Here is a 16,181-nt window from a genome sequence, read left to right on the forward strand (position 1 = left end):
CACTTTCACTTTTCACTTTCATGCACTGGAGAAGGAAATGGCAACCCACTCCAGTGTTCTTGCCTGGAGAATCCCAGGGATGGGGGAGCCTGGTGGGCTGCCGTCTATGGGGCCGCACAGAGTCGGACACAACTGAGGCGACTTAGCAGCAATAGCAGTATGTGCCAGGCACCGTTCTGGGCACTTGGGGTCTATAATGAGCAAAACAAAGACCCTTGCCCTCATGGAGCTTACATTCAGGGGGGAGGGAGGCATACAATAAGCAACAAAATGATAAGTAACTGCTTAGCGTATTAGAAGGTAAGGGAAGATGATAGAGCTCAGTAGAGCAGGCTGGAGCCCTGGGGAAATTGGGTTGGAATTTGGTTAGGGTGGTCCCTGAGAAGGGGACGTCTGAGTAGGACAGGAAGGAGTAAACCAGGTCAACATGGATGGAGGTGCGGAGAGGAAGGGGATGAGCCGCAGACAGAGCTCTAAGGCAGGAGCAGCACGGAGGCCAAGCAGAGTGAGCAAGGCGGGGAAAGTGCTGGAAGATGAGGTTGAAGACGTAACGGGAGCCAGATCCACTCTCTCCCCCTTGGTACTTGCGCCCTTTGCTCCAGGTTATTCTGTTCTGTTGTATAGTCAGGGTGTTTCCATCTTGGGCCAGAGATGAGTGCTAGGGTCACCCAGAGTTTAGCCCAGTCCTGGCACTAGACACCCGCTTAACAAATGAAACAATGCTGACCTGTTTGTAGAAACTTCAGGGGAGGGAGGTTGTGATGCTGAGCTAGACACCAAAGTGAGAGCTGAGACAAGACAGAGGCTGTTTGCTAGAGAAAGTTCCAGGCTCTTCTGAAGTCTCTCCCACCTGAATCTTCCCCTCCCCTTTCTGTAGCTGGGCCCTGTCTCTCCTCCCTTCTCTTTGCTCCTGATCTTCACTTTGCATCTCAGAGACTCCTCCATCCCTGAGAGCCAGGCCCCAGCATCCCTTGGGAAACTCATCCCCTTCTTGTGGTTTGTCCCCAAATCAAGGCAGGCTCTGTTGACAATGCCTCAATCGTAAAGATTTAACCTGCGCCCCAGACCCCGCACTTAAGGCTGTGGTCTCAGACCAGATGTAGGACCTGAAGGGAGAGTGGGGTTTGCTTCTGCCCCAGTGGTGGGTGCCGCCTCCCCTCTGCTGACCGTCTCCCACCTTCTCCACCGCAGCCTACGAGATCGTCATAGAAACCGGCAACGGAGGCGAAACCAGGGAGAACGTCTGGCTCATCCTGGAGGGCAGAAAGAATCGGTCCAAAGAGTTTCTCGTGGAGAATTCTTCTAGACAGCGGGCCTTCAGAAAGTAGGAAGAGGGGGTGCCCACAGGGGAATGGGGATAAGTGGGGTGGGTAAGAGGGGGAACCCTAAGAGCCAACCCTTTTAGTTGGGGCTGTAAATATACAAATGGGCCTAACCAGCAAGAACATACTGAGTACCTACTGTGTGCCAACGCCATTCCAGCTCTAGGGACGCAACAGGAGCTTTAGAAAAGGGAAGGGAGAGGACTGTCATTTAAAGAGAGCCCCCTCTGAGAGACTAGAATCTAATTGTTCCAGTGACTAGAAAAAAAAGGATAATTATGCAATATGTTAGAAGTGCTAATTATGGCCACAGTGGCAATCATAGTGCAATATAAAAATGCTTCCGATTCATATGTTGTACACCTTGAATTTACACAATGATATATGTCAAATGTATTTCAAGTTTTTAAAACTTAATGCAAAACTACAACAAAAATCACTTAATTACAGCAAGTCCACTATGTGGCAGGACTGGGAATCACACAGATGTTATTCCACATCCATGCAAATGAGGAGCTCACAGTCTATTGAAAAGGGAGAGTCACCCATGAAAACGCAAATAAGACAGCATGGAATTTGGTTCTAGTGAGAAGCAGGGAGGGAGGGGAGAGCCTCTAAGATGCTTCATAGGAAAAATCAAAATTAGGTCTCGTGTAACAGCGCCCCCGCTCAGCACTCCCAGCCGTGCGCCACGCCCTGGAGAATCTCATGTCTTCCTGTACATCAGAGCTGCCTCCGAAGTGCCCAGATGCCCACTTCATCTCCCTGCTGCCTCCAGAATCTCTTAAATAGAGCCTCCTCCTCCCATAACCTCATTTCACCCTCTATTCAATAACCCCCCTTCCTGAAGATGGGCTGAGCTGCCCCACCCCCAAAAGGCAGCCCACCTCACTTCTTTTCCATTGCGCCTTCCCTCCCTGAACCCAAACTCCAGCCAAGCCAGCCCTCCTTCCAGAAATGACCTCACCTCCAACCCCGTGACTTTGCCAAATCAAGTCCTCATCAGAAGATGCTTCCCTTCCCCTTCCCTCTGCTCCCTGAATCTCATCTCCCTCCTCAGCCCAGTGCTGAGGGCCCAGGGCCTCACCCTCCTCCAACACCATCGGCTATTACCAATCACTGATTCTGGGAACAGGCAGCCTGAAGGGCTTTTTAATGGTTCCAATTGTCTTGTTCCAGAACTAGACTGAAGCCCTCAAGCAATGGAGGCCTGACATCAGGTCTCGCTTGCCAATCTATCCCTGTTTCTCACACGAGCACTTAGGATACAGCTGGCACTGGATGAATGCTTGCTTCCTTCAGTGGGCAGGAGCAGCACTCACTGATGGCAACTTTGTGTCCTGCAGGGGCACCACAGACACGTTTGAGTTCGACAGCGTCTACTTGGGGGACATTGCCTCCCTCTGCGTGGGCCACCTCGCCAGGGAGGACCGGTTCATCCCCAAAAGAGAGCTGGTCTGGCACGTCAAAACCATCACCATCACCGAGATGGAGTATGGCAACGTGTACGTGCTGGGTCTCCACCCTCTTCCCCCAGGGAGGCCTACAGCCAGACCATGGGCAAGATGGCAGGGGGTGGGGAGGTGTCCCTTTCAAGCCATCTGAGTCAGAAAGGAAAGAGGCAGCTGTACTGGTTCTTGAGTTTTCTGAACCAGAGCATTACCCCAGAGGCAGGGGACTAGACTCGATGACCTTGGGTGTTCCAGCCTTTTTATCCAGTGATGCTTCTTTGGAAGGAAAGAAGAGCCAGTCAGGCAGTGCCAGACAGCCGAGTCTTTCCTTCCCTGCCCTCATGATCACTGTGTAATGACAAAGAGATACAGCTTTGAAGCCTGCTGCTCCACAGTCAGAGTGAATGCCCGTCATCCCTGTGGGCAGAGCGGGGACCAGCAGAGAAATCCCATGCCCACCGCCCCGAGGACCCCAGATAAGGAGCTTTACATTTCCCCCTCCAGGGCCTTCTGAGGACATTTCTAGAGGATTAAGGGTCTTAGTTACCTGGTAACAGTTCACAGCCATCAGTTTTTCTAATTAAAACCGCTTGGTAACTGTGTTGAAAGCCAGAAAGAGCCCTGAGGCTCTAGAAGGCGGAAAAGACACTAAAAAGGAACCAGGAGAGGATGATGGGGAAGCAGAGGGCAGCTTGTGCCTCAGGGAGGGTAAGCCCAAGGAGAGGCTAAGACAGCCGGGCTACCCCCAGAACCACTGTCCGCCCCTCCGTGGCCCCCTCATGCCCCTCCTGGGCTGGCCCTGCTCTTGACAGCATCTTTTACAAGAATCGCAGCAGACAGAAGCAGCAGCCCTGCCGGATCAGCAGGTCCCAGCTTCGGCTCCAGCCTTCAGGGCCACAGCCTCTCAGGCAATGTCTGTCCACACTCTACCTGCACCGCTCGGCTCCCTGGAACTGGCCATCTCCGAGCAAGATTATCCTTTGGGAATGGAGCAGGAAAGGGTTCTGACATGTGAGCTTGTGTCTTAGCTATCTCAGGCTGCTGCGACCAAATCCATGGACTGGGTGGCTCAGACAGCGGGCATTCTTTTCTCACACCTTGGAGCCTGGAAGTCAGAGGTCAGGGTGCCAGTGGGGTTGAGTTCCCATGAGGCCTCCCTTGCTAGCTCATTGGAGAGGGAGATCTGGTATCGCTTCCTCTCTCCACTAGGTGGCCCTAGTGAACACAGCTGCCAGTGTGGGTGACATAAGAGACATGGGTTCGATCCCTGGGTTGAGAGGACCCCCTGGGGGAGGGCCTTGCAACCCGCTCCAGTACTCTTGAGAATCCCATAGTCAGAGGAGCCCAGCAGGCTATGGTCTATGAGGTGGCAAAGAGTCAGACACGACTGAAGTGACTTCACACACACTCACACACACACACACACACACACACACACACACTTCTTCCCATAAGGGCACTAATCCCATCATGGGTCCCCATCCTCATGACCTCATTTAAACCTAATGACTTCCCAAAGTCCCATGCACAAATGCCCTCACATTGGGATAAGAATTTGAGGAAAGACAATTCAGTTCATAGCAGCGCCCTCTCAGGCTGCAATGTTATATTGTTGTTCTTTGGGGGAAAACCAGCTGGGGCACAGTAGACCCTGTAGGAGTCACTGGGCGTGGCTGTGAGGAGCAGTCCTGTTGAGGACTTGGGAGCTGGGATGCAGGGTTGGGGAGAGTTCCAGCCCACCAGCAAGCCAACCTGTACTGCCTCCCAACTGCAAGGAACATGGCTGCTCATACTTCTCTACAAATGCCCAAAATAAACAAGATAATACAATACAATGATAAAAGAGTCGCCACTTAAGTTAGCTTTAAACACACAGTGTCAGCTGTGAGAGAGTCAAAGGTCTCAATGCCACCCAGCACCTTCCAGTCTCAGGAGGGAGGGCAGTGAAGAACTTCCCAACCCACAGTCCTCGGCTGAGTTGTAGGATTCCTTGTCCAGTAGAAAGAATCTAACACTCCCAGTGAAGCATCTTTTCCTACACTCTCAAAAGTGTGGCCTTTCGTCAGCTGGGCTGGGAGGGGAGGAAAGGATGTCCACGGGCTGGGGATCTTCTCATAGGGAGTCCAGACCCCAGATGCTCCAGCCATCACCTGGTCAGCCGTGTGGCTTCAGGCCATCACCCAGCTCCTCTCTGGGAGGAGAGATGGACGCTCTTTAAAGTCTGGCAGGAGGGGAAAGATGGCAGGAGTGTAGTCTGAGAGGCTCTCAGAAGTCATGCACCAGCCTACCTACTGTGCTGGTCTCAAGTCTGTGATTTCTGGTGAGTGACCACCTCCCTCCCCCTCTGCCAGATATCACCTCTATCCAGAGTGAGGATGGGGTAGGAGTGTGTGTCTCTGTGGCTATTCACATGTCACCATTCTGTGTGTATGTGTGTGTCGCTCAGTCGTGTCCAATTCTTCCTAACCTCATGGACTGTAGCCCACCAGGCTCCTCTGTCCATGGAATTCTCCAGGCAGGAATACTGGAGCCGGTTGCCATTCTCTTCTCCAGGGGATCTTCCCAACCTGGGGACTGAACCCGGGTCTCCTGCATTGCAGGCAGATTCTTTACTATCTGAGCCTATTTACCCTTCACTGTTCTCAGTTCAGTTCAGTTCAGTTCAGTTCAGTCGCTCAGTCCTGTCCGACTCTTTGCGACCCCATGGACTGCAGCACACCAGGCTTCCCTGTCCATCACCAACTCCCAGAGCTTGCTCAAACTCATGTCCATCAAGTCAGTGATGCCATCCAACCATCTTATCCTCTGTTGTCCCCTTTTTCTCCTGCCCTCAATCTTTCCCAGCATCAGGGTCTTTTCCAATGAGCCAGCTCTTCACATCAAGTGGCCAAAGTCACTGTTTTAGAACACATTTAAATCCTACCACGTAAAGACCACTTACATAACACTGTATACGGATCCGCAGTTCCTTTCTAACCAGCATGTTGGGCCATAATATCTGGATTTCCATGAAATACAAAATAATTTTATCTCAATCTCTTATAAAAATCTCAAATTTTCACCTTCCAACTAATTCTAGTCCTGACTCTTGCAGCATTTCTGACCAGCTCTTGGTTGTTAATATCCTCAGAACTTCAGTGGAAGGACACACAGAGAGGCTTTTGTTTCTTTTTTTTAAAAAAACAAAATGAAATCGTTGTTTTATCTCATTATCACATATAATACATAATCATTTTAAAATTCAAATAAGGCAAAAAAATGTGTATGAAAGAAAAAAAAAAACCCTTTCGTAAAAGAAAGTAAAATTCCCTAAAGTCTTATCCATCAGAGAAGGCCACCATGAACATTTGGTGACCCCATTCTCTCTGGCCATTTTCTGGTATCTCACACACACACACTGTTCAGACAAGTATGATCATATTCAACATATTTCTAACATATTCACTGTTGTTCATTATTCTCTACTTTGCCTTTATTCTTGCTCACGAGCCTATTGCAAGTGAGAACAGCCTGGCATGTTCTTCCACAGCTGGAGTCTTGACTCCACAGAGCCCTGAGGTCCCACATTTTGGTGATCTTATAATGATGTCTATTAGGAAACGTTTCCTTATAACTACACCAGGGACTCATTTTCAGCCAATCAAAACAACGAATTAAATATGTACCAGAAGACTTGGAGCCATTCCCAGGAAGCACTGTTGAGTGAGAAAAGCAAGATATGGGGAAACATGTATTATATGATGCCATTTTGTAAAGGGAACACTGACGTCCCACATGTGTGTGGGTCTATGTGCGTTCTGTGCAAGATTGGGCGAAACAGAGGGAAATTTGGCAAGATATATCCACAACTGTTACATGAGTTATCTGAGGTGAAGGCAGGATGCAGGAGGGGAAAGGAGGGGAAAAGGGAGACAGAGCCAAGCATGAAAGAAAAGAGTGCATTTAGAAAACCACATACGATCACAGGATTTGTGCATTTATATAGAATTATGTATATGAGTGGACATTTGCATAAAGAAATACATTTTAAGTGAATGTTTAAGCAAAGAAGGCAAATATATCTCCCTCTCAGAAAGTGCGGTATGTAACAACAACCCAGATTTATCAAGTGACAAGTTGGAGGAAGAGAGCTCTCCAGACAGAATTCGGACTTCCTGCCAAGTGTCTTTAAACGGCCGGCCCCTGTAGTGGCCGGGCAGGCTGGCTCTGGGCCCCGGCTTTGGGTCACCTTATGCAATGACTTCTCTTCCCCAAGCCTTTGCTTCCCTTCTGTGAAATTGGAGGAGATGAACTCTATGACCCAGGGAGTTGATGAAATGCAAGAATGCAAAACCCAGGCATTTAGTGAGCATGCAGAAAACCAAGTTCTTTTTACTGTTATAGATTTTCATCTAAAAATTAATTTTTCATCGTTGGACACACCCTTTCAGGGCTACATTTCTGAAATCGTTAGCCAGTGCCAGAATTGCTTATTTCCAAAACTGTTAAAATGTTAGAAATTTGGATGGGGGAGAAAAACAAAGACATTTGTTCAGTCTAAACCTCTAGCATTGCCAGTGGGAAAATCAGGGTCACATAGGTGGGAGGTGGCTGGCTGGGGCAGACCCCAGCCCCCTTACCTCCAGGCAGTGTTTTCCCACCATGCCTCTGACTTCTTCCTATAATTATTGGACTCACTGTCATTACCCAGAGGCTAACACTGGGGGTAGGGGTAGAAAAGGGACTTTTTGGTCCAAGACCATTTCTCTTGGCCCTGGACTTGTTTCTGCATGTGGTAGCTTCTTCAATACTTTGCACCCCTTTGTAGTGTGTCATCCGTGAACACATGCAAATGTTTGCACACACACAACACACATACACACCCGAGGTTCAACCCAGCGAAGTGCAAGGGATTTGGGAGCACACTTCTATCTCATGGTTACTTTTCCACTTGACTTGGCTTAGGATTGTTGTTCTGGTCCCATAGCTCCTCTGAAGGTGACAGCAGTGGATAAAAGCATTTATCAGTCCCTTGGAAGGAGCAAGAGAATCAGCCTGGTTGGTGTGCAGTGAGCTTAGAGAAGGGGAGGAACAGGTTAGAGAGGTAAACCCTGGGCGGAGGATCAGATCGTGTAAGGTCTTGCAGGCCTTTGTAAGGTGGTGGCTTTTATTAACACTTATTCTGGGAATAAGTATTAATCCATCACTGGTTCACTGGACATGAGTTTGAGCAAACTCTGGGAGATAGGGAAGGAATCCTGGCATGCTGCAGTCCATAGAGTCGCAAAGAGTCAGACACGACTGAGTAACTGAAAAATAAAAATTCTGAGACTAAGGATGAAAAAGAAAAGGGGAATCAAAGGGCAGTTTATATTCTGAGCAGAAGGATAAGATTCTCGGGCTTACGGTCTCCACAGGATCACTTGGATGCTGTGCAGAGAATTCACCGTAGGTAGGTATTGAGAAGCAGATAGACTAGTTAGGAGGCTGACACATCCAGACAGAAGATGGTGGTGATTTGGATGAGAGGAGTGGCAAGGTAGTTAGTGAGACTGTGCCGATTCTGGACTTATTAGATTGTATTTTAAAGATAGGGTCAGTGGAATTGCTGGTGGATCAGATGTGGACTGGCTCAGCAGGTAAAGAATCCATCTGCAATGCAGGAGACATGGGAGAGGCAGGTTTGATTCCTGGGTCAGGAAGATCCCCTGCAGGAGGAAATGGCAACCCACTCCAGTATTCTTGCCTGAAAAATCCAAAGGACAGAGGAGCCTGGCGGGCTACAGTCCATGAGGTCTCAACTGCTACGACTGAGCGACTAAGCACAGATGTGGAGTGTGGGGGAAAAATAAAAGGAGAATCAAGGGGCAGTTTAAAAGATGGTGATGTCAGTCACTGTCAATTTTCCGATGAACGAAAATTATTCTGAAAATTCTATCCTCACATTTCGACGTGGACGATTTCCGCCCTGAGATCTTGTCGTCTGGGACGGAATCTCTGGTGAATGCCCAGGATCCTGGAGGGGAGGGCATGAGCCTTGGCTGGTACTCCCTGACCTCCCCTGCTCCCACCGGCAGGTATTTCTTCAACTGCGACAGCCTCATACCCCTCAAGAGGAAGCGGAAGTACTTCAAGGTCTTCGAGGTCACCAAGACTACGGAGAGCTTTGCCAGCAAGGTCCAGAGCCTGGTGCCGGTCAAGTACGAGGTCATCGTGACGACCGGCTATGAGCCAGGGGCCGGCACTGACGCCAATGTCTATGTGACCATCTTTGGGTCCAACGGCGACACAGGCAAGCGGGAGCTGAAGCAGAAGATGCGCAACCTGTTTGAGCGGGGCAGCACCGACCGCTTCTTCCTGGAGACGCTGGAGCTGGGCGAGCTGCGCAAGGTACGCCTGGAGCACGACGGCAGCGGCTACTGCTCGGGCTGGCTGGTGGACAAGGTGGAGGTCACCAACACCAGCACCGGGGTGGCCACCATCTTCACCTGCGGCAGGTGGCTGGACAAGAAGCGGGGCGACGGGCTCGCCTGGAGGGACCTCTTCCCTTCCGTCTGAGGGCTGCAGGCCCTCCCTCTCCCTTCGCGCTAACTTGCCCCGGCCACACCTGCCACCCTCCACCAGGGCTTTCAGGAGTCCTTTCCTGAAAGCCTCCTGGAGCTGAGACTAGGGGGCCAGAGCTCCACGATCCTTCGGAGGTCACTGTGGGTGATGGCTGGTGGGATCCCGCCCTCTCCTGGGTCTCCTGAATCTATGGGAATCCATCAATGTGTGTCATAATCTGTGGCTGCCCCAAAACAAGTTTTGGCATTTTCTTTTTCAATAACAGTAGTGACCAGGCTGAGATGGGCTGGGCGTGGATGGGAAATTGGGGCTTCACCCAGGGGATAGAAGTGGGGAAGAACAGGTCCTCAAGTGATATATTTTAAGCAAGAACTAATTAACACTTTTTTCCCAAAAAAAAAAAAAACTGGGCTAATTAAATTATTACCAACCACATCCCGCAATGAATTCATCTGGGCATCTGCTCACTTAGAAACGCGTCCTTTTCCCCAGTTTCCATAAATCCAGCAGCCAATGGAGAAAAACATCAGGAGGAAGAATTTTAGCTGAAAGGATTTATAAGCCTGTGAACAGATACCTGATTCTTTCCATCACTTTTCAAAGACTGCATTGCCAAGTGCCCGCGGCCGCCCCAGCCAGAGATAACACAGTTGAGACACAGAGACCTGAGCAGCAGTCGAAGGGAGAGGTCACCTGGAGCAGCCTGGTCCCTGCTGCACAGGGGCCGGGAGGGCAGGGGGACATCTGTGGTGTTTAACACCTGTCACCTGTGGCTTGCTGTAGGCAATGTGGACTGACAGCTGAGAAGGGACTGGAAGAAAATAAAGGTGTGGTCTCTGCCCTTGAGGGGGATGACCCTGATGGAGAGGCAGCTGGAGAGCCACATATCTGTGTGTGTGCACACATGTGCGTGCACGCACACACATGCACACACATGCTCGCACACACACACACACTCACAAACACACTTCCTGATCAACCATCACAAGAGTGCTGCAGAACTCAGCCCCTGACTTCTCATTTTCCTGCAGAGTGGGGTGGGACTGAGAAGAAAGGTGCATCAGGCCAGGAAGTCTTCCTGTAGGAGGCACTCAGTATCAGCATTTCTGCCGTGTCACCACAGGGCCTCTAACCCAGGCAGGTATAAACTTGGTGAGGCTTCCTGGCTCTGTGCTCTGAGAGACCCTTGGAGAGAGGCCGCCGCAGTAAGCACAGGCCAAGAGGCAGCAAGGCTTGAGTCCCAGCTCTTCCTTCTCCCTATTGGGAGAGATTGGGCACATTATCTCATGTCTCAGGCCTCAGTTTTCTCATCTGTTAAACAGGAAGAATAACACTGACTTCGTAGGTTATTATGAAGACTGAGTTAAAATGCAGACCAGTTAATTCAGCGCCTGCAATGAAGGGTTTGTCCATCATATTGAATAAGCAGGACTCTAGGGGCTGGGGTAGGATCGGGGACCAGTAATCATTAAACAGCTTTCTCTGTATCTTTTTCTGGAGCTGGTTCTTCCCCTGTCCCTGGATGAAAATTAAGGCAAGCCTCATAACTCTTCTGGACTCTCGTAGGTAATAAAACGTCCAACAGCCTCTTTAAAGCCACAAAGTCCATCTCAGTTCTGTAATTTAAATGTTTGGCTCCAGTACAAAGACCAAAGCATTCTACTTAGAGGTGAATCTCCTCCCATCCCGCAGCTCAGTCCAGTCCCAAGCGGCAACCAAAGTGAGAAAATAGGAGTGTGTGTGTGTGTGTCAGTGTGCACACGTGTGTGTATGAGTATGGGGTCAGCCTCACCTCCTGTCCCCACTTTGCACATTTACTCCTGACCCTGATACCCCACCCCTGGGGGAGGGAGGAGAGGCAAAGAGGGCGGCTTCCTGCTGGGAGCACCATTGTGGACAGCATCCTGCTTCCTGGACTAGGAGCCTTCCTCCCACAAGCACTTCTGTGGGCTCTGTCTCAGGCCCCCCACCTCCCTCTCCCACTGTGTCGTGCTTTGAATCTAAGACACCCAGAAGAAGGCTTTCTGGCATCCTTTGCTGTCACAAACCCTGGGGACTCAGGCCACTCAGGCCACTCTGCCATCAGCAGTCAGCCTGCCCATCCCTCACTCCCACAGTCTCTCTGGATGCGGCAGGGCGCTGTGTCCTCAGCTGAGATAGACACATCCCCCTCCCCAAATAGCACCATTGAAATCTCAGTCACAGCCTTGGGCAAAAGGGCAGCCAAAGGGAGGGAAGGGATACTCCCTGCCCACCCTCAGCTCTTTCTGAAACCCCTGCCCTCGTATCCATGCCCACCCCCTTCTGAGGCTCTCCGTCTGTTTGTCCGTCCTCTGTTATATCTGGAGGGTGATGCTTAGCTCAAAGTTAAAAGCACTTTCTGCTCTGTCCTCTGGCAAGCGCTATTCCATCTGAGTGTGGAATGTAGCATCTTTTGTTGATCCAGCCAAGACTGGGAGGGGAAAGGCCCTGTGTTTTTTTCAGTTGCTGATGGTGCTCAATAAATGTGGGCTTATTCATACTGCAAAGGGCTGAACTGGTTTGGAAATATACCCCATGATCTGCCTCAACTTCCTTTCCTTCTCTTCTTGGCCCTGGCTCCTCTCCCTCCTCACCAGGGACTTGTGAAGATGGGAGGAAACTACTGCTGTGAAAGCTATCAAAACTGTTATCCCTTTTGTTCATAGGGGTGCACTTCATCTCCTGCAGGGCACCTCCTACCCGCCTGGTTTCCCCAAGTCCCTGGGGACCTGGGCCAGTTACCGCGGCTGTGTGTCCAGCCTGTTTGTCTCCAGTGATGCCACGCACTGTCCATCTGCTGAGCCCCTCTGGTTGGAGCTGTTCTTGGGCTTCAAGTCTTCTCCCCACCATCCAGCCCTCCCTCCCACCCTGTTCTGAGGCCCCAGGCCAGTCCGGCCTCCCTGCTTCAGAGGTGCAGGAACTGAGGACTGGAACGGGCCTCTGACTCACCAAGGCTTCCAGAGGGACAAGGCTGCGCTTGCAGAGGGCTGTCTGATACCCTTCGCGCTCCCAGAGGAGGTGGAGGGGAGCTGGGCAGTGCAGTGGAGAGGAGAGTCTTCCGGAATGCTCCAGCATCAGGTCCCTTCCCCACAGACCTGCTTCATGGGGCTGGGCACTGCCCTTCCCTCGGGGCCCTGAAGTCCTCCTTCCCCCTCCCAGGCTGCAGGCGACCCTGCTCAGCAGAGCACTAGGGAGAAGGGCAGCAAAAGGAGGGGCCCCTGCTGCCCCTGCTCGCCCCTACTGTGCCCTCTCTGCCCTGAGGAGGGAATGTGGGACCTCTCCCCTCGCAGAAGCCTCCAGGAGGGGGCACACTCCAAATCTCCACCCTGCGCCGGCCCCTGGGCTGGGCTCAACCCCTCAATTCCTGTCTCTTCCACAGAGGAAGGGCAGCAAGGAAGGCTGGGATTGGGGAAAGCAAGCAGGCAGCCCAGGGCACAAACGTTAAGGAGGCACTCAACCTCAGCCTCATGCAAAGGCAGGGCTGGCACCCAAGAGTGGGGTTTCCTTAAACATTGCACCCAGGGCACCTCGCTTGCCTCGTCATCCCTAGTCCTGGCCCTAGAAGAAAGACATTTTTCTACCCAAAGTCCCCACAAATCTCTGTATCCCAATAGTGCTAATCGCAAGGCTGAGACTCAACAGCCAGCCATGGGGAAAGTGAACAGCCCCTTCTCTATGGAAGGTGTCTCCTGAACCCTTCTCACCTCCAGGTCCCTGCTGCTGACATGGCCCCTGGTCATTGCTGGGGGCATCAGCCATGGCTGGTAGCCCTGCATAGTCCCTTTCCTCCAACCAAGACAAAACCCCTTACAAGTGAAAGTCTCTCAGTCATGTCTGATTCTTTGCAACCCCATGGACTGTAGCCTGCCAGTCTCCTCTGTCCATGGAATTCTCCAGGCTAGAATACTGGAGTCGGTAGCCATTCCCTTCTCCAGGGCATCTTCCCCAACTCAGGAATTGAACCCAGGTCTCCCGCATTCCAGGCAGATTCATTACCATCTGAGCCACCAGGGAAGCCCCCAAACCCCTTAAGATGAAGAAAACAAAACAAGGAACAGTCTTGTCCTCCCCTGCTCCTCTGTTCCATTTCCTACCGTCTTCTCCAGACCTGCTCGTTCCTTCCCCAGCCCCACCCCACTCCCGCACTGACAGCTCACATTGTTAGAAAGTTCTTTTTTAAAAGGATGGCTTCTTGAGTGCCAAGCTTTATATCAGCATCATCTTTCCTCATTTGATTCTGAGGCAAGTCTGCATTAAAGAATATTTGGAGAGAATCTTAAATGTAGAGCTACAACTACAAAGTATTTCCAAATAAAAACCTGCATGCGTGTGTGTGTGCTGTCGCTTCAGTCGTATCTGACTCTGTGCAACCCTATGGACTACCAGGATCCTCTACCTTGCAAGATAAGTCTTCCAGGGACCTCAGCCTTGGACAAAGGGAGTATGGGCAAGGACATTTGACATTTCTAGTCCTAAATTCAAGAATAGTGGGGCAAGAATAGTGGAGTGGATTGCCATGCCTTCCTCCAGAGGATATTTCTGAACCCAGGGATCAAACATGCATTGGCAGGCAGGTTCTTTACCACAAGCACCACCTGGAAGGCCCAAATACCCCAGGGTCCGCATTAAAGAAAAAGACTCATTTGCAATTAGCACAAGTTATTTACACAGGAACTGTTACACCAAAGTCTAAGAAACACTTTTTCTCAGAAACAGGTTAAACAAAAGCCTTCAATCATATTTTCTCAGCTCTTTAACTGAACAACATTTTCCTTCCAAGATTTTGATAAGTAAACTCAGCTCTCCTCAGATATACCCCTTCTGAATTCTGATTATGTGGGCTCCACATGGAATAAGGTCAGAAGTACTATAGATGCCCACTTCTGAAGGACCCTTGGTGCTGTGTCTTTGTCTTGAACAGAGACCCCCATTGCTCTCACCCACTTGCAAACAGCCAAATGTTCTGAGTGAGGGCAAGATAAGTCTTCCAGGGACCTCAGCCTTGGACAAAAGGAGTATGGGCAAGGACATTTGACATTTCTAGTCCTAAATTCAAAAGAAGAAGGTTGGGTAGTGTCACTGGAGTGGGGGGAGGGGGCAGTGATGCTAATGAGCTGGAGGGAGGAAGGGTTCTGTGCATCCAGCCTCAAGGCCTCAATGTGGCTTTTATTCTAGACTCTCCAGCTGAATGTGGGAAAGACTTTTAATCAAGCAGTTGTTCCTGGTGTCTTGATTTTAAGGCCTCAGCCACCAGTCCTTCTGCTGGACAGACATTATGGCCTGGAATGGTCAGAGAGGAAGAGGGGACATTGATGGGGCTTCGGAAATTCTCCAGAGAAAGGAGAGGAAGGAGAGGAAGAGAGAAGAAAGACTATGGAAGGCAGGGATTAAAAAAAAACATGCACACACCATCACCATTATCATCTTTGTCATGGCTATTATTTATAGAGCACTGACTATATTCCAGACAGTGCCTTACCCGCGTGAGCTCACTGAAGCCTCAGAAAGATCTACGAGACAGGCGCTCTTGTTACCCCTATTTCACAGATGAAGAAACAGAAGCACAGAAAGTGTAAGCACGTCGCCCAAAGTCACATGGCTAACAGGTGCCACAGAAGGGCAGGGGTTTTCCTCAAACAGAAATGTTAGATGGAAGCTCAAAGGTGGAAGAACTTCACCTGTGGCTGGTGGCGGGCAGGGAGGGTTCTGAGACAGAAAGCGCTCAGGAAGGGCAGGTCCCATGGGCAGGAGCCTTGCTTGCAGGTGAGGCTGCGCGCAGAGCAAAGGTAAGTGTGGAAAGACAGTGCCTGGTGGGGAAGGCTCTGGTGTGTCCCCCTTCCGGGGAATGGGGAGTGTGGGGGAGAATCAGGGCCAGAGACCAGGCGTCATCTTGGGGCGGCGCGGTGTGTGCTGAATGCAGCAGCTGGGGAGGCCTGAGAGGGAGGTGGGACCAGGGTGCGGGTGTCAGCTTCGGTGTCATCCGGTCTGGCCCCGGGGCACCAGTGATGGAACACGATTCCCGGGTGTGTCTAGGGGGGCGGTTCAGATGAGATGAGCATTCGAGTCAGTGGACTCAGGAGAGTAACCGGCCCTCCCCTGTGTGCGTGGGCCTCATCCAATACCTGGAGTGTCTCAAGAAAACCAAAAGCAGAGGAAGGGAGGATGTATCCCCTTCCTTCCTGCCAGAGGGCCTGGAAATTTCCCCATCCGCTCCCTGGTGCTTGGGCCTCCTGGACTCAGACTGAACTACCCTGTCGTCTTTCCTGGTTCTCCAGCTTACAGAGGGCAGATGTAGGACAACTCAGCCTCCAGAATCCCATGAGCCAATTCTTCCTCAAAATAAATCTCCATATCTATAAATAACATATCGTATCCTATATTATATCATATTAACCCTACTGATTAAGTTTCCTGAAAGAGCCCTGACAATCACAGCCAGACTCCATCCTCCTTAACCTCCTGAGGGTTAGGGAGACTGGGAGTTACGGGCAGAGCCTGGGTATTTTCTGAGAAGTCTGTCCTCCTGGATGCTGTGATAGGAGATGGGAGAGGGCTGGAGATTCAGAAGGCTACCCACCAGCCCACAAGTTGGGTGGGCACAAAATCCAAGGAAATAGAGCCACTCCCCCAACCCCATAAGGCCATGCCCCAACAGAGATTAAGTAGCCAAAGATGACAGAGGGGGCCTGTGGGATGTTGGGGGAAGGAGCTTGGCCTCCTATCCGTGTGCTTACAGCTGACAAACAGGGATAGCAGGGTATGAGCACACGGCTGACTAGTGGCGGAGCGAAGACTAAGGAGCCCAGGCTCCGGGAGCAAGAGATACAGGTGGAACTGTGGGGAA

At 50.9% G+C, this 16,181-nt stretch overlaps 1 protein-coding gene across 2 annotated transcripts in view; it reads left to right on the forward strand.

Annotated features, from left to right (window-relative positions):
* LOXHD1 (lipoxygenase homology PLAT domains 1) overlaps positions 1-9,310 on the forward strand; it is a 198,251-nt gene extending 188,941 nt beyond the window's left edge. For both annotated transcript variants that reach the window (XM_040264546.1, XM_040264547.1), the window contains 3 exons: positions 1,192-1,324; positions 2,669-2,827; positions 8,830-9,310. In XM_040264546.1, coding sequence (XP_040120480.1) covers positions 1,192-1,324; positions 2,669-2,827; positions 8,830-9,310 — 773 coding nt within the window. The remainder of the gene's footprint in view (positions 1-1,191; positions 1,325-2,668; positions 2,828-8,829) is intronic.
* The last annotated feature ends 6,871 nt before the right edge of the window (positions 9,311-16,181 follow it).

The sequence above is a fragment of the Oryx dammah genome, unplaced genomic scaffold (genome assembly GCF_014754425.2).
Source record: "Oryx dammah isolate SB20612 unplaced genomic scaffold, SCBI_Odam_1.1 HiC_scaffold_22, whole genome shotgun sequence".
Classification (NCBI taxonomy): Eukaryota; Metazoa; Chordata; class Mammalia; order Artiodactyla; family Bovidae; genus Oryx; species Oryx dammah.